The sequence below is a fragment of the Thamnophis elegans genome, chromosome 12, assembly GCF_009769535.1.
Source record: "Thamnophis elegans isolate rThaEle1 chromosome 12, rThaEle1.pri, whole genome shotgun sequence".
NCBI classification, from domain to species: domain Eukaryota; kingdom Metazoa; phylum Chordata; class Lepidosauria; order Squamata; family Colubridae; genus Thamnophis; species Thamnophis elegans.
In genome coordinates, this window is record NC_045552.1 from 10,399,411 (window position 1) to 10,417,827 (window position 18,417).

Genomic DNA, 18,417 nt, shown 5'->3' on the forward strand with positions numbered 1-18,417 from the left:
GCACGTGTGCGCTGACATGTGCACACGCATGCACAACAAAGACCTGAAGGCTCTTGCTGGGATGACAACACCGGCAAGATCTTTTGTGAGCTTCTCTTTCGTTGTTGGCAGGGAAACAGAAGCTCACGAAAGAAACGCCACGAAAATCTTGACCTGGGGCAACGGCACGCATGCCAGCAGAGAGGGCCGAGGTGGCGCAGTGGTTAGAGTGCAGTACTGCGGGCCACTTCAGCTGAATGCTATCTGCAGTTCAGCGGTTCAAATCTCACCGGCTCAAGGTCGACTCAGCCTTCCATCCTTCCGAGGTGGGTGAAATGAGGACCCAGACTGTGGGGGCGATATGCTGACTCTGTAAACCGCTTAGAGAGGGCTGAAAGCCCTATGAAGCGGTATATAAGTCTAACTGCTATTGCTATTGCTATAGAGGGCTCTGCCACAGGTTCGCCATCACAACCCTATGCTATTTCAGACAAATGGTTATCCAGTCTCTTCTTAATATCATCATAGACCGGCATTAAGTTTGGTAAGATGTAAGGAAATCTCTTAGATGTCCTTTAAAAGGATGATTAATTTGTGCGGTGCGCAGTTTCCAAACTAGGGGTACTTTGGGGGCAGCACAGAGCGGGGCAGTGAAAATTAGGAATCTTCTCCAGGGGATGAAATGGTCGCCTCTTTACATTTGTTGCACGTGGCATTCTGAACCAAGATGGTTTTTAAAACTCTTTGGGTATATCATGCCACAGACACGGAGGAAACTTAGCTTAAAGTGTGTTTGTTGAAGGAGAGAAAAAATCGCTTCGGGGAAAGGCCTTGTAAAAAAAAATCAGACTTTTTCTTTTTGAATTCTCACTAGGTTTATCTACAAGGATGAGATAGAAGACATGGGAACTGGTGAGTTGCTTGCAGATGAAATGAAAAATGACCCTTCTGATCTAACTTCAGTTTGATTCCCCTCACTCTTGTGGTTTTACCATCAATTGCCGCCTTCGTTGCTCTGTGCAAAATGCAACATTTAGTTCCCCTTTCTCTTCTGTAAGATCTAAATGGTCTCAAGAACGGAGAACTTGTTCATGTAGGTACTATAGCTATCTATCTATATAAAAATGGCTGTGTGTGTGTATGTGTGCGTGTTCCAGCATAACTCTGGAAGGCCTCGAGCAATTTCAACCAAAACCTGGTACACAGATGACTTATTCTCTGGAGACAAATACGGTTGGGGTAAGACACCCGTAACACCCCTCAGGGTGTGTGTTCTGTTACAATACAGCCTGTTGTGCCTTACAGTGACTTCTACTGTACTGCGGTAAAATGATGTCTACTGTACAGTGCAGTGGAGTTGCCGTGGTAATGGCTTCACTACTCCACAAGGGGGCTCCCTCTGGTAAGGGGGAAAATCCAACATTAGAAATTACATTGGTCCGGACATTTTCCCCCCTATAAATAAATATCAGGGCAAAGCCGGGTTATCAGCACTAGTTGATTCTAAAAGGAAAACTAACTTTGTTTGGGTTTAGTTTGTTATAAATAACTCATCTGTTTAAAAAAAGGAGGGGCATCTTGCTTTGTTGATAACATGGCATTTGGAGGTAGGCAAGACAGGTTTTTCTACCCCTGTCTAGACTTCCTATTTTGGGGGTAGAAAAGATTGTCTTGTCTTAATTTTCAAGATTATTTTATTTTGGACCTCTGTGGTAGGTATGCCATTTGATGATCACAGCAATAATCAAGACGAAATTAAGCATGCAATGGGATTGAAAGTCCAAGCCAGTGGTGGGATTCAATTTTTTTTACTACCGCTTCTATGGGTGTATCTTGGTGGGCGTGGCAGGGGAAGAATACTGCAAAATCCCCATTTTCTTCCAATCAACTGGGACTTGGGAGCCAGCGAATAGATGGGGGCGGGGCCAGCCAGAGGTGGTATTTACCGGTTCTCCCAACTACTCATAATTTCCACTACCAGTTCTCCAGAACTGGTCAGAACCTGCTGAATGCCAACTCTGGTTGAAGCCCCTCTGTTGACATTTGTGCCAAGGATTTAAACATGAAACACAATTGTGCCAAGGATTTAAACATGAAAAAACCCAGGATCCCGCTGCAACTGCTTGATTGCAGCAGCGATTCTCATTTTCAAAACTGGATGAGGAATTATACAAAAGGATCTGTGTGAGATTTGGAGAGCCAAGCCATCGTTTACCCGGTGGAGAACTGGCTCGTGTAGGTGACTCCATCTGGGGTCGCCTTTTTCAGCTGCAAACGACCAAACTTTAAATGGTGTGCGTGCACATCAATGGTGGGTTTCAAAAATTGTTCGAAACTACTCTGTGGGTGTGGCGTACATTGTGGGAGTGGCTTGCCACCCATGTGACCGGATGGGAGTGGCTTGCCGCCCATGTGACCAGATATGAAGATGCCGACGACACTTGTCAGAACCACCTTAAATTACCTCACGCACAGCACTGGCATGCATAAGAATATGATGTAAACTTGTTTCTTAAAAGGCATTTTTGGTTTGTGTTTAAACAACTTCAACACACGCAATGTTCTGATTGCACCACAAACGCAGTAGTCATCCTTGCCTTTCACACTGAGTTTTATAAATATGAGCATGATAGTGTATTATAATCATATCCAAGGACCAGTGGTGGGTTTCAAAAATTTTTGGAACCTCTTCTGTAGGTGTAGCCTGCTTTCCGGGTCCACTGGTGGAACCTCTTCTAATCGGTTCGGTAGATTTGACGAACCGGTTCTACGGAATAGGTGCGAACTGGTAGGAACCCACCTCTGGTGCACATGCAAACCTGTGGAAAGTGACATTGTTTTTGTTCCACGTGGGTCGTGCAATGGAGGCCTCTTGTCGAAGAGCCAGCCAGTGGAGAGGGGTAAAAATAAATAAAAGCAGGTTTAAGGATGGATCGCAGCACTAAGCTATGCGTTGTTCTGGGTCTGAATTGTAACAGAGCCAAAGTTGAAGCAATATTCGGATCAGGAGTTTTAAGCTGAAAAAGGACCAGCAGCTGAGCTGTTTGATGTTTTGAATAAATCTGGAAAACAAGTGAGGATAACTCCAACACAAGATGCATTCGTTGTCTGGCTGGAACGGGGGTCTCATCCTATATCACTTTGGGTCCTGAGCTTCTTCCTTTTTTATTTGAATGTCAACTTTCTCTCCACTGTGCCTCATTTCTTTCCTTTTCTCTCCTCCTCCCAGGTAGCTGTATGTCATCCTCCTGGATCTGGAACGCCCCTTCCTTTGTTCTGCCTGGCCTTAGTTCTCCCAGCAAGGCCCCGTTGCTTGCCACCACTCCAGTGAATTCCAGAACTGGTTGCCTCCGGGGTCATCCCAACCCAACTGAGCCCCCTTACCAAGACCTTCCCCTCCTGTTTTGGCTTGCTTGCTTGAAGTCCACTGCTGCTTCTCGGAGAGGGAGGGCAGCCTCCTAACCGTTGGCCTTCAGCCACGTTCGAGTGACCATGAAGGATTCCAACTCCTGAGCTCAGCTCAAGCTGCTTTTTACAGTAGGCCCCTGTCTGAGCTCTTCCCCTTTAAAAAAAAATCTCCCCTTGGGCTTCTGGATAAATAAATAATTCCTTGAGTCAAGTTCTTCTCCTGGTGGCTGCATCTGTGCAGTTCTCTCAGCAGCTTTAGAGCAGGGGTGAAATGCTACCAGTTCAGGCTGGTGTGCCCGAAACGGTAGTAAAAAATGCTACCGGTTCGCCCGAATCAGTAGTAAAAAATTTTTAGAAATTGTGATTGTGACACAGCTGGTCATCAGAACTTTTAAAAAACCTTTTTAAAGCGTTTTTTTTTTACTACCGGTTCGGGGAAATCCTGCTTTCTAGCGAATCCAAACTCTGCGGCACAGCTGTTTCCTCCCCCCTTGCTGTTCTACTTACTTTTGCCAGCTCAGTACCTTTCTTAATCCGGTGTGCATGCGAGCAAAACACGTGTTTGGTGCTCATGAGCGCACATAGCAAACCGTTAGCAGACTTCAGAGCATTTCACCTCTGCTTTAGAGAAACAGTTTACTTGTTGCTCAAGTTTTCAATCCACCATCCTCGGTTTTGCAGATGGTCCCCTCCCCGTTCAGAACTAACCAGAATTGCTACCACGAGATCAATTTGGGGCCCCAACCAAGGCAATCGTTCTAAAAACAACAGAGTTGAGAAATCCTGAATTTTTTCCCCCTTATCGCCAAAGAAAAGCCCGCCTTGAGGTTGATCCGGCATAAGGCGTTATTTCATTGGTGTTCTCTATGGTTCGTAGTGGTGCCACTGAGATCGCACAGCCAATCTGGATTGCAATCCGAGAAGGGGATGAGAAACTTTCCAAAACCATATTTTTTGCCCTCTGTGTCTTTCCATAAAACTGTGTTTGACACCCCTAGGTCGGAGGTTGTATTCTGCCGGTTTGCCCCGGCTCAGGTGAACCAGGAGAGGTGGCAGGAGGCTCCACCCACCCACCCAGATGTCATCAAAGGCACACTGCATGCACAGAAGGTTATGTGCATGCGCAGAAGCACCACTCGTGCACGCTCCCAGTTCCGAACCATTAGCGAACATTATAGCATTTCGTGCCTGCCCTAGGTCAACTTCTAAATGGGTAGTTAGCAATATATATACATGTGTGTGTGTGTGTTGCATTTGTGCTGATAAATAAATAAAGAGAGACTAGTATAGATCTATTTCAAGCTATTTAGCTCTCATCAGCTAGCCATACCCTTACTGGGAATTGAACCTGGGCTGTATTACATATCAGGCAGTTATATTAGCCACTAAGCCACCGGCTCGCCTCCTTTATCAGCTAAGCCAGGGAAATAGGTATGTATTATGTCACAACCCCTGGTATGCCCAAATATGGGAGGGAGCATACTGCTTCCCTTTTCTGTCTATCGGCTCACTCTTTTTTTATGTTATTTGTATTGCAATTGTGCTGATAAATAAATAGAGACTAGTATAGATCTATTTCAAGCTATTTAGCTCTCATCGGCTAGCCATACCCATACTGGGAATTGAACTTGGGCTGTATTACATATCAGACAGTTATATTAGCCACAAAGCCACAGGCTCTCCTCCTTTATATATATATCCATGTATAGAATCTTTTAAAGCCAGGATTGTCTGCAGCTCACCCTCTCAGACAGTTAATTTGCCTTTCCCATTTGCTGCTGCTGGAGAGTGACCCTGCCATCTTCGGCAGATCCTTTCTTGCGGGGATGGTGATCTCATCCACCGATTCACCCAGCTGATGAGCTCTAGGGATGAAGCTTTGCAATGTAAGAGGTTGAAAAGGCTGCTTTTTTTGGGGGGGGGGGTGTTAGAAATCTGCTGAGGAAGGGCAACTTCCCTCTGGGTCTCTCCCCCCTCGCCGCCTCCGGTGGCCAGTTGAGGACAACAGTGTTTCCCACTGAGCGGAGAGGAAAGGGAGGAAAGGTTCAAAGAGAAGATGGGGTAGGGAGACAGAGGGAGGCTGGTCTCTTGGAAGTGATGATAAATAATGCAGTCTTAATAGGCTGACAGTGATTTTCAGAGTTCCCCAGGGGCCTGTGGTTTTTAATAGCTGGGACCAGGGTTGCAGTCAGAAATCTTCGTGTTCTGGTTGGATGCCGGCTTGGAGAGTTTCTAGCATCCTCAAATGTATCCGAGGTATATAATGCAGAGGGATAACGGGGGCTTCTTAGAAGTAAGCAATATTCTTAACTGATGAGGGGGGAAAGAATGTGAGCTTGGATTTGGGAGGTTTTTCTGGCTGCCTTTTTTCAACCATGCATTTGGTTCTGCCGGCTAAGAGGTATTACATTTGGGAGATCTACATGGGGCAGCCCTTGAAGAGCATTCGGAGACTTCAGCTTGTCCAGAATGCAGCTGCACGAGCGATTGTGGGTGCACCCATGTCACACCTATCCTCCGCGAGCTGCACTGGCTGCCTATTGGTCTTCGGATACGCTTCAAGGTGCTAGTCGTCACTTATAAAGCCCTTCATGGTATTGGACCTGGGTACTTGAGAGACCGCCTGCTGCCAATTACCTCCAATAGACCGATTAGATCCCACAGATTAGGCCTCCTCCGAATTCCATCTACTGGCCAATGCCGATTGGCGACTACCTGGAAGAGGGCCTTCTCTGTGGCTGCTCTGGCCCTCTGGAATGAGCTCCCCGTGGAGATTCAGACCCTCACCACCCTTCAGGCTTTCCGCAAAGCCTTTAAAACCTGGCTGTTCCGACAGGCCTGGGGCTGATGGGTTCCCCGCCCCCGCTCGAATTGTGTGGTTGTTGAGTGTTTTTTAAATTGTTTGTAGTTGTTGTCCGTTGTTTTTCCTCCTGTTTGTATTCCCCTCCCCTTACTTTGGTTTGTGAGCCGCCCTGAGTCCCTCTGGGAATAGGGCGGCATAGAAATGCAATAAATCAAATCAAATCAAATCAAGATCAACCAAACTGGAGCCCTCGCCATGGGGGGAAGCTGGTGTACACTGCTGCCCACGTATGCATTTGTGTATTGCACGGATGGGGAACCTGATTTGGCCCATGAAGGCCTCACCTTGATTACGGCACCCAGGCAGGTACTGGCTTCCTGGTTTCCTGAAGCTGTGACACCTCCTCTGACTTCAGTGGGTGGAGCTTCTGAGAAAGGGTGGAGCTTCAAAGGGCCTTTAGCTCTGACATCGTACCAAGGGGTGCCTTTCAACATCCTGATGAGTATCACTGTGCTACAAGCTCCACCCATTTGGAACATGCTGGAGATGTTACGATGCATCGCAAAAGGGGTGGGGCTTAGGTTATGTTGCTTTCTCGCTCCCTTCAGGGGTGGGATTCAAAAATTATAGTGACCAGTTCTTTACCCAGTGGCTGGGTGGGCGTGGCCATGGTGGGCATGGCCTACTTGGGCTCCTGCACCACGGGGGGGGGGGCGTTTTCACCCTCCCCAGGCTCTGGAGGCTTTTCTCAAGACTCTGGGAGGGTGAAAACGGCCTCCCCTAGGGTCTGGAGGCCCTCTGAAGGCTGGAAATGGGCCTATTTTCAGACTTCCTGAACTTCACGCGGGCCCTGCACTTACCTGGCCACGTAGAGATTCTTGAGAGGAGCTGATCAGGGTCCAGACCTTATAAATACCAGTTGGGCGAACCAGATGTAAAATGAGTATTCAGTTCGCCCGAACCGGTCCAAAACGGCTGAATCCTACCCCTTTCCCCCTCCAAAGATGCTACTGTAGCATACAAAGGTTAACCAAGCAAATTTGGCTGACTGAGTCAGGTGAGGAAATTATATCTTGATGGACCCCAGACTGAAAAAAAAACACGGTTTTAATAGAGCTACGTAGAGGAATCTGGCCAGTTTTTTTTTTTAAAAAAAACCCTTCTCAGCTTGCAATCCACTCCAGTCAAGAAGGCAGCTAATCAGTGAGGACAGCTCCAAGAGATTTCTGCCTGTGACGTGGACTCAAAATCGTTTACCTCTGCTTATAGCTCTTCTAAATCTGGCTAGGTTTAATTTAACAGTGATGACAGTGGAGCGAAAGGTTGAATGACTCACTCTGAGGAATCCTTGGTGATATTAAATCTTGGATCAGGGTTTCTCAACCTTGTGGCCGCTTGAAGATGTGCGGACTTGCAACTCCCAGAATTCCCCGGCTGGGGATCTCAGATCATTAAATTGATTTTTTTCCCCCTTGGACAGTTTGTCTTCTCTCCAGTTGAGGGCAGCACCAACTAACATTCACCTGCCAAAATTCAAGGGGTTTAAGACTCTAGAACCATGTCAACCCAAATACATCTATTAACATCCTTCATGCCAAAAAAAGAGAAGCTTTTCTTGAATGAAGCCTCATGGTTTATATGTTTGTACCTTAGATCTTTGGGGCAAGAGTGTTTTGTAAAATGAAAATGCTCTGTCGCAGGCTGATTTTGATCCGGTGTGACTCCCCAATCATAGTGCGCCAACGAGGAATCTGGATGGACATGGACACCTCATTTCAGCCATGTTTCCTCTCTGGGAGTCACCCCTGTTCTCTCTTACTCATTAAAAGATCAGTGAAATTAACTGATGTAAGGGGAAGGGTGTGTTTGTGTGTTGATGTTTCACCTCTGCTTTCATTCATGGTTTTCATCAGGTTCTGCGGAGCCTTTACTGGTAAATGTGAAATTTTGAGTGGTAGAGTGGCCTAGAGGTAGGGCTCCCACCTCAAAATCAGGAGGCTGCGAGTTTGATCCTAGGTAGAGGCAGTTATTTCTTTGCACACTGTGAATAGATCTGCTGAACAAAACTCCGCATTGGCGACAGGAAGGGCATTGGGCCAGTAAATACTCAATGCTCCATTCAGTTGCCCAGACTCCACCCAGCAAGTAATTATGTGGTCGTTAGAAAAAGATGACGACTTACCGTATTTTTCAGAGTATAAGACGCACCTTTCCCCCCCTAAAAGAGGGTGAAAATTTTGATGTGTCTTACACACTGAATGTAGGCCCCCCCTGGCTCCCACTCTTTGGCCTCTGCCTCCCCAGCAATTTACTTCCTTGCAGCAAATGGGGAAAATGGGACTTGCGGAGCCGGCAATGGGCTATGGCAATCCCTGAAACAGCTGATGATTGGGAGGGCCGTGCTGAAATTGAAAGTGAAACTTGCTGTTTGCTGCATGGAGGCAAATTGCTGGGAGGCAGAAGCAGATTTCCCCCCCCCTTGTTCCCCCCCCCAAAAAGCTAGGTGCGTCTTATACTTTTGACCGTCTTATACTCTGAAAAATACGGTAAATGTGAAATTTGGGGTTGTCCTTTGCGTGGAAAAAAGACCATGCTTAGGAGGAATCTTTCTAGATTTCACTGTCCTCCTGACCAATTAAAGATGTTTCGTAATGTCACTTTTTCCCATCCTGCAGTGTTATGACTACCAGTGGTAGTCAACCTGGTCCCTACCGCCCACTAGTGGGCGTTCTAGCTTTCATGGTGGGCGGTAGGGGTTTGCTGCAACTCTGCTTTATAAATTTTACAAAATAAAGTTACTTCTCTACTTTATAAATCACCATTACTGTGGAACCGGTGGGCGGTAAGAAAATTTTACTAATAACAGAGGTACAAAAGTGGGCGGTAGGTATAAAAAGGTTGACTACCCCTGGACTAAACCATTAGCATTGTGGGCAGTTGCTACAATAAGAACAAATGTCTTAGAATTGCAAAGATGAACCAAAATGATTGAATGGGAACTAATAAAACAACATGGAAAATGGATGCAACCCCATAATAAATAAGACTTTTTAATCAGAAAGGGCATTGGGGACTCACTGAAGGAGCAGAAGATATTAGAAAGGGACTTTTTTTTGTTTTTATGCAGTCTGCTGTGTCATGCTTTCTAATTGCCCTTTTCAATCAATGAACTAATTTTCTTTAGCTCTGAATTATCTCTTAAAACAAGCGGGGGACATTAAAATAAGAGAGAACATTTGTGACATTCTTCATTATCTGTGGGCCTTTCCTTATGGGATTGAAATGGGGAATGCAGAGGTATTTTATAGCTTGTGGAGCACAGGGCGTTAGAAATTCTCTGTCTGGGTGATATTTCTCATTTCATTTTTTAAAAAGAGCATATCATGTTTCGTTTGATAACTCCACCCCAAAGCTGCTTTCAGAAAGATAACCTCAAGAACATTAATCACAGAGTAAATACAGTACAGTGGCATCCATGTGAAGCTGCTACGGCAGAATTAAAACGGGTTAAGAGTCTCTGGCAATTTAAATTGCCAAAGGAATTGGGGAAATATTTGATGGATGCTTTTAAGTGAGCATGAAATGCTCCCCAAAGAGAGGTTCACCCAAGGAATCTCTTAGTATACAAAGACCGCCCTCTTTCTCAATATCAGCAACTTTAAGATGCCCAGAATTACCCAGGCACATACTGGCTGGAGAATTCTGGGAATTGGGAGTCCAACCATTGTAACTTTCTCCAAACCTTGGAACGTGGCTGTCACTTCATGGTATTGGATCTGGGTACTTGAGAGACCGCCTGCTGCCAATTACCTCCCAAAGACCCATTAGATCACACAGTCATCCTGCTGTAGGTATACCAAATTCTCTCCTTGGTATCTTTGCAGCTGAGATCACGTGGTGAAGAAGAAGAGCACTCTGCAAAGATCACACTTTGCCAACAAATCCCACACTCCTGCGGTCCCAGATTTGCACACAGCTTAATTATCCCTGCAATTAACACTATTCGTTATAATAATCCTGTGAGTTATTTTAAGCCCATTCCCTCCTGTTCATTGGCTGGTCTTCTTGGAACAGTTCCCAAAAGGGACAAATAAGCTCGGGCAACATATCATAAAGCAGGATATTTTAAAATCCCTCTTGATCGATATGAAAGCTGAAAAGTTGATAGGTATTAAAATCAGGGATAATGAAATGTTTCTGAAGTGCTTTCAAGTTATCTGCTCAGTGCTTATCTTTAGATAGATGTCTCACTTCTGGTTGGCTGTTCCTACCACTGAAGATTCGCTTTAAAAATAACTCTCTGGATTTATGTCATCTGGTGGTTTACTAAAAAGATACTTCAAAGTAATTCAAGGTAAAGGTTCCCCTTGCACATATGTGCTAGTCATTCCTGACTCTAGGGGGCGGTGCTCATCTCCATTACAAAGCCGAAAAGCCAGCGCTGTCCGGAGACGTCTCCGTGATCATGTGGCTGGCATGACTCAATGCTGAAGGCGCATGGAATGCTGCTACCTTCCCACCAAAGATGGTCCTTATTTTTCTATTTGCATTTTTACGTGCTTTCGAACTGCTAGGTTGGCAGAAGCTGGGACAAGTAATGGGAGCTCACTCCATTATGCGGGACTAGGGATTTGAACCGCTGAACTGCCGACCTTTCTGATCGACAAGGTTCAGTGTCTTAGCCACTGAGCCACCGCCTCCTATCAAAGCATTTACAAACCCCTAAAAACTGAATTCTGCTTTGCATCCCTGAGAGAATGTTTCTCTTAAAGGCATGTATACTAATGATGTTTTTTTAAAAAAATATTTTTTATTATGCATTTTCCTTTATTCTATATCATATTTCCAGTTTTGCAACGGCAATGTACTGGCTGTATCAAATCCTTTTAAAATATGCACAGTGTTATACACCCTGATCATACCCATTATTCTCATGGTCATACAGCATAATCTCTTTTAAATACATAATTATTGTATGTCATAGTAATATATCCCATATTGTCATAGTTGTACAATAACACTCTATATATTTCACATTCTATACATTTTAATCAATAGTCATGTACAGTCCAATATTAACACTGCTTACAATACACACACACACACACACACATACATACATACATATGTATATACATACATATACACATACACACACACACACACACACACACACACACATATATATATATATATATATATATATATATATATATATATATAATTTCTGTATTTCTTGTTTGTTGATCTTCTTTCATTATTAAGTTTCTAATCTCTGCATCTGTTATTTAACCATTTATACCATAATTCCCATGTTGAGTAATACTGTTTCCCCTTTATCTTTTAAGTTCCATCATTAACCTGTCCACATTGGCACCTTTGAATAGAATAGAATAGAATAGAGTTAGGGTTAGGGTTAGGGTTAGGGTTAGGGTTAGGGTTAGGGTTAGGGTTAGGGTTAGGGTTAGGGTTAGGGTTAGGGTTAGTCAGAGCTGACTTTTCGTAATATTTCTTATCCTCACAAATGGTTCCTTAACCTCAAGTTCAATCAGACAAACACACAGTCACATTCAGAATAGAATAGAATAAAGAATAGAATAGAATAGAAGAAGAGAAAAGAAGAGAAGAAGAGAAGAGAAAAGAAGAGAAGAATAGAATAGAATATAAAATAAGGAATAGAATGAAATGGAATGGAATGGAATAGAATAGAATAGAATAGAATAGAATAGAATTCTTTATTGGCCAAGTGTGATTGGACACACAAGGAATTTGTCTTTGGTGCTTATGCTCTCAGTGGACATGAGGAGAATAAAATACATTCATCAAGAACAAGAGAATAGAATAGAATAGAATAGAATAGAATAGAATAGAATTCTTTATTGGCCAAGTGTGATTGGAGACACAAGGAATTTGTCTTTGGTGCAGATGCTCTCAGTGTACATAAGGAGAATAAAAATACATTCATCAAGAATAAAAAGATACAACACTTAGTGATAGTCAAGGTTACTAATAAGCTATCAAATTATGTTAGGAAACAAGAAAAACAATATAAGTGAAAGATACAAGTAACATGGCTATAGTAATAAATTGAAAGAGATAAGTAAGAGAAGAATAATAGTAATACAGTCTTAGTAAATTATGTGACAGTGTTGTGGGGATTAGTTGTTTAGCAGAGTGAAGGGATTGGGGAAAAAAACTGTCCTTGTGTCTAGTTGTTCTGGTGTGCAGTACCATTTCATCTGTTTTTTTTATTTTCCTTTTCCTTTTTTAAATATTGCGCTTTGCGTCTTGCACTTGGGCTCAGAGGACTCAGGCATTGCGTAGCTTCCTAAAGTTTTAAATAAATAGTCCCTCTGGGCTTTCTTGTTCAGCCTTCTCAAGCTGCGCCACGCAACTCTGGCTTGGATGGAAACATTGCGAAGACGTCAAAGGGGAAAGGGAAGGCCATTTTGTGCACCTTAAGTCCTGCACACTGGGACCGCCAACCTTGGATGTTGACTTCCCGTTATCTCTTGGCAGCCAAACAACGGGGCTGTGTGGAGTGGAATCAGAGTGTGATGAAATGTGAAAAAAGATGAAAGGAGATTGTACCGTGTAGAGCTGAAGAGATAGCTTGGCAGGAGTCCTCCATTGCCGGGTTTGTCATCAACATTGGTATTGGGGGTCAAGCTATTCTCTCCAAAGCACCTGAGGGCAGGACAAGAAACAGTAGATGGAAATTAATCAAAGGAGAGAAGCAACCTAGAACTAAGGAGGCATTTCCTGACAGTTGGAACAATTCATCAGTGGAACAGAAGTTGCCTCCAGAAGTTGTGAATGCCCCAACACTGCAAGTCTTTAAGAAGATGTTGGATAGCCATCTGTCTGAAACGGTATAGGGTTTCCTGCCTAGGCAGGGGGTTGGACTAGAAGACCTCCAAGGTCCCTTCTAACTCTGTTATTTTGTTTTGTTCTATCAACCAGCCATGAAACAGGACTTTTATTCTGTGGGAGCGTTGGAGGGCTTCACAGCTCTCCAATATCTCTTGACCTACTTAGGTGAAGATAAAGGTTCCCCTCGCACATATGTGCTAGTCGTTCCTGACTCTGGGGGGGGGGATGACGACGCTCATCTCCATTTCAAAGTTGAAAAGCCAGCGCAGTCCAAAGACATCTCTGTGGTCATGTGACTGGCTAATAAGTAGGTGGTCATTAGGGCCGCTTGGCTTAGTCCAACTTTCCCTTGGCTTCCTCAGCATTGCTGAGAAATCTGGGAGTTGAAGTCCATCTCTCTGCAGGTTGCCAAGCAGGAGTGGGTTATTGCCAGTTCACTTGTGTGCGTGATGTGTGCATGCTTAATGCGTGCTGCACATGCTTGCTGCACATGCTTGATGAGTACTGCACATGCTTGATGAGTGCTGCGCATGCTTGATGCGTGTTGCCTCAGCATGCACAATGTTTAAATGATTAAAATTGTTCTGCGAATGCACAGAAGCAAAAAACAAGATGGCAGCACTTACACTGCTGCTGGGAGAACCGGTTCAGGGGTATGGCAAGCCTGGGTCACTGCTGGTTCCAGCAATAGCAATAGCAATAGCAATAGCAATAGCAATAGCAATAGCAATAGCAGCTAGACTTATATACCGCTTCATAGGGATTTCAGCCCTCTCTAAGCGGTTTACAGAGTCAGCATATCACCCCCACAGTCTGGGTCCTCATTTCACCCATCTCGGAAGGATGGAAGGCTGAGTCAACCCTGAGCCGGTGAGATTTGAACAGCCGAACTGCAGGTAACAGTCAGCTGAAGTGGCCTGCAGTACTGCACCCTAACCACTGTGCCACCTCGGCAACCTAGGGCGCCAAACCACTACCAGTTCAGCCAAACTGGTAGGAAATCACCACTGGTGCCAAGGCTTGAGAAGGCCGGGGTAGGCCTCTGAATTCTCTCATGTCCTTGTCTGCATTGTGCACAAATGGGGAGAAGTAAAAATATCAAGAGAATAGCCATGATTAGTGGACAGCCAATTAAATATGAGTCAACAGTTTGCGGCGGCAGCCAAAAAAGCCAACGCAGTACTAAGTTGAATTAACGTAGGGATACAATCAAGATCAAGTACTAATAGCACTCTATAAAGCCCTAGTAAGACCACATCTAGAGTACTGCATTCAGTTTTAGTCACCAGTCTCTAAAAAAGATGTTGAACTCTAGACAGAGTGCAGAGAAGAGCAATCAAGATGATTAGGGGACTGGAGGCTAAAAAATGTGAAGAACAGTTATAGGAACTGGGCATGGCTAGTCTAATGAAGAAAAGGACCAGGGGAGACATGATAGCAGTCTTCCAATAATTTGAGGGGCTGCCACAGAGAGGAGGAAGGGGTCAAGCTATTTTCCAAAGCACCCGAAGGCCAGACAAGGAATAATGGTTAGAAAGGGAGAAATTTTCTGACAGGGAGAACAATCAACCAATGGAACAGAAGTTGTTGTCAGCGTTCCAAGTATCATGTAGAATTAAATCAGAGTCCAAGGCAAAACGATCCTTAAAGTTCCAATTTAATAAAGCAGACATTTTAGCACATCTGGGTTAATCCCAATTCTGGAAATGACAACAGAATTCCACCCAGTTAAAAGTTCATGATCTTGTCCCCACACCCACAATTCATCACATGGTCCAATCTTCTTCTTCCATGCTGGCATCCACACCCAGCTGCTTCCGATCAGGTGTGAAAGTACGGAGACAAAAGATGACCTTGAGCTTCTAGAAAAGAATGATAACAATACATTCCACAATCCTACTCCTGTCTATTCCCCCCTCCCATCAACTATACTAAAAAGAAAGCATAATGAAATAGGAGAAAGTGTGGCAGGCCAAAATTCTAAAAGGAATATAATTGCAGGCCTGACAGTTGTCTTCAGAACTTGTGGGAGCTTCATCACTTCATCACAAGTTTTCAAGAGACCCTACTGCCAACTGTCAAAAATGGTGTAGGTTCTCCTGGGTGGGAGGTTTGGAATAGATGACCTAAAAGGTCCCTTCCAACTCTATTAATCTGTAATGATTGGGGTCCTGAGACGTGCCCATTTTTTTTACCTGCAAAGTTGAGGCCTTGACTGCCCTGTTGTGGCTGCCACCTGGATCCCTCCCTCAATAACCACCTCCAGCCTTGTCTCTTGCTCCAGAGAATGCCAAGAATGGGCAGTTCAGTCTAGTGGTTAAGGCTAGTACAGCCAGAGGACCAGGGGTGGGTTCCTGCCAGTTCTAACCTCTTCTATAGAAGAGGTTCCACAAATCTACAGTGCCATTTAGAACCGGTTTCAGCTCCCTCCCGCTGCCCATCTGCACATCATCAAGATAAGAGGAGGAATTCTGGGAGTTGAAGTCCACAAGTCTTAAAGCTGTCAAGTTTAAACACCCCTGGGTTTTTTCCCCTAAAGGGTTAGGGGTGCAAGGGCTTGTAACTTGACAGCTTTAAGACTTGTGTGCTTCAAATGCCAGAGTTTCTGAGCCAACATTTTGGTTGCTAAGCAAGAGCGTTGTTAAATGAGTTTCACCACATTTTACAAGTTGACCATGCCCACCCAGTCACATGGCTGGCAAGCCACTCCCACTCGGTCACATGGCTGGCAAGCCACTCCCACAAAGAAGGCCACACCTACAGAAGAGGTTCTAAAAAAATTTGAAACCCACCACTGCAGAGGACGTGAGTTCAAGTTTCATGCCTTAGTCATGAAAGTCAGCTGGTGGCCTTGAATCCAGTCATTCCCTCTCCGCTTAATTTACCTTGGATTCTTGTGAGAAAATCAGAGGAGGAAAGTGTGTTGGATAGGTTTGCCACCTTAAGTTATTTGTAAAATAATAATAATAAAGGGATATAAATAAACAAATGCACAAACAAAATATCCATCCCAAGGACAGAGAGGAAGCTTCCCCATTATTGGACAATTCCCCAAAATTGTCTGCTACAACGTCCTACCTGTCAATGACTTCTTCAGCTTCAACCTCAATAATACAATCGATACAAATTCAAGGTAAGCTGCTTCAAACTCGATTGCAGAAAGTACGACTTCAGCAACAGAGGTCAATTCCTGGAATGCTCTACCTGACTCTGTTGTTACATCCTCAAACCCCCCACAGCTTCAACCTTAAACTGTCTACGTGGACCTCACCCCTTTCCTAAGAGGTCCGTAAAGGGGGCGTGCATAAGTGCAGAAAAAGCATCCCTACCATCCCTGTCCTACTGTCCCCATTTATTTGTACCCATTTCCCGTGTTTGTGTCCATGTTTATACTTACACCTGTTATCTCGTACATGTTTGACAAACTAACTAACTAAAAATGAATAAATAAATAAATTCGGAATGTCTGCACAGCCCAGGTACTATCGGTTAGAAGAAATAATTCAGCTAAGGTAACCTCCTGCTGGGTCGTTTCATTGAGTCCATTGTTTGTTTGTTTTCCACCGATAACATGACTACGACTTTACTTGAACGATATAACCTCTGTTCCTGATCCTCTTGATTACCACATGGATTTTGGATAGCGAACAAGTTCTTGGCATGACTTTCAGCCAACCGGCATGAGTTATAACATGAGGGGAGACCGTTTCCCCTTATGTAACATTTGCCTCTGAAAATCAAAGGCAGGCTATACTGCAATAGGGAAGTCCTGAAAATTTGGGGTTAACTTCTGAGATTACTTCAGAGGTGGGTTCCTACCAGTTCGACACCTATTCGGTAGAACCGGTTCGCCAAATCTACCGAACCGGTTAGAAGAGGTTCCACCAGTGGACCCGGAAAGCAGGCCACACCTACAGAAGAGGTTCCAAAATTTTTTGAAACCCACCACTGGATTACTTCATGATGTGTAATGTTCTTCTTAGTTCCCTTCTACTTTTAATTTATGTTGGAAGACAATGCCCATCGCCCAGGGGTGAAATGCTACTGGTTTGGGTCGATCCACCCGAATTGGTAGTAAAAAAATGCTACCGGTTCAGGTGAAGTGGTATTTCCGACGATGAGCTGTGACGTGCAATTTATATTAGGAAATCCTGCTTTCTAGCTAATCTAAATTGCGTGCCACAGTTGATTCCCCCCCCCTCGCGCTATTCTACTTGATCTGACCCAGTCAGATCAAGGCGCGTGGGTAGCAGGCTCCGCCCACCTGCCCAGAAGTCATCACGTCCATTTTTTATGCTCTGCCCACGCGCGGAGGTGGTGCGTGCGCTCACATTTATGAACTGGTAGCGAAGGTAAGTAGATTTCACCCCTCCCTCACCCCTACTTCAGGTGACTAATGAATGATGGAGCCTGGAGAAGGCTGTGATGGAGAATAAAGGCTCCGTAGGACAGTGTTTCTCAACCTTTTAAGCATGGCTGAATGGGGAATTCTGGGAGTTGGAAATCTGCACCTCTTAAAATTGCCACGGTTGGGGAACATGGGATATAGGTTAAAACCTATTAATGGTTAGAAAAACATTCTGAAGGTATACAGGTACTCCTCGACTTACAATCACAAGGCAGCCCAGCGTTTCTGTTGTTAAGTGAGGCATTTGTTAAAAGTGAGCTTCACCGCATTTTACAACCTTTCTTGCCTTAGTTGTTAAGTGAATAACTGCAGGTGATAAGTTAGTAACCCAGTTGTTAAGAGAATCTGGCTTCCCCATTGAGTTTGCTCATCAAAGGGTCACAAAATGGGACCTTGTGATACAGCAACGACGCAACGTCATAGGTATGAACCAGTGGCCAAGCCTCTGAATTCCGATCATGTGATGGCGGGAAATGCTACAAAGGTTGTAACTGTGGAAAAATGGTCCTGTCCCCTTTTTCAGTTGCCGTTGTAACTTGGAATGGTCGCAAAATAAACTGTTGCAACTTGAGGACTACCTGTAAACAGCAGTTTCCCAAATTGGGGAGGGGTTGGAAATGCAACCCTCAGCTGCAGCTGTTTAGGTCGGAAGCGTAAAGATTCCATTGCGGAGCCCTGTGGCTCTAGAGCAGTGTTTCTCAACCTTGGCAACTTGAAGATGTCCGGACTTCAACTCCCAGAATTCCCCAGCCAGCAAATGCTGGCTGGGGAATTCTGGGAGTTGAAGTCCGGACATCTTCAAGTTGCCAAGGTTGAGAAACACTGCTCTAGTGGATTCGGGATCACCTGCATTATTAGCAAGGTGCCCAGGATTAAAGCAAAGGAGCCATTCATTTAGCACAGAGCCCTGTGTGTGTGTGTGTGTGTGAGTGAGAGTGAGTGACAC

At 44.6% G+C, this 18,417-nt stretch overlaps 1 protein-coding gene across 1 annotated transcript in view; it reads left to right on the top strand.

Moving 5' to 3' along the window:
• FXYD1 (FXYD domain containing ion transport regulator 1) overlaps positions 1–3,598 on the top strand; it is a 38,525-nt gene extending 34,927 nt beyond the window's left edge. Inside the window, exons 7-8 of the mRNA XM_032227498.1 lie at positions 854–891; positions 3,209–3,598. Coding sequence (XP_032083389.1) covers positions 854–876 — 23 coding nt within the window. The 3' untranslated portion in view covers positions 877–891; positions 3,209–3,598. The remainder of the gene's footprint in view (positions 1–853; positions 892–3,208) is intronic.
• The last annotated feature ends 14,819 nt before the right edge of the window (positions 3,599–18,417 follow it).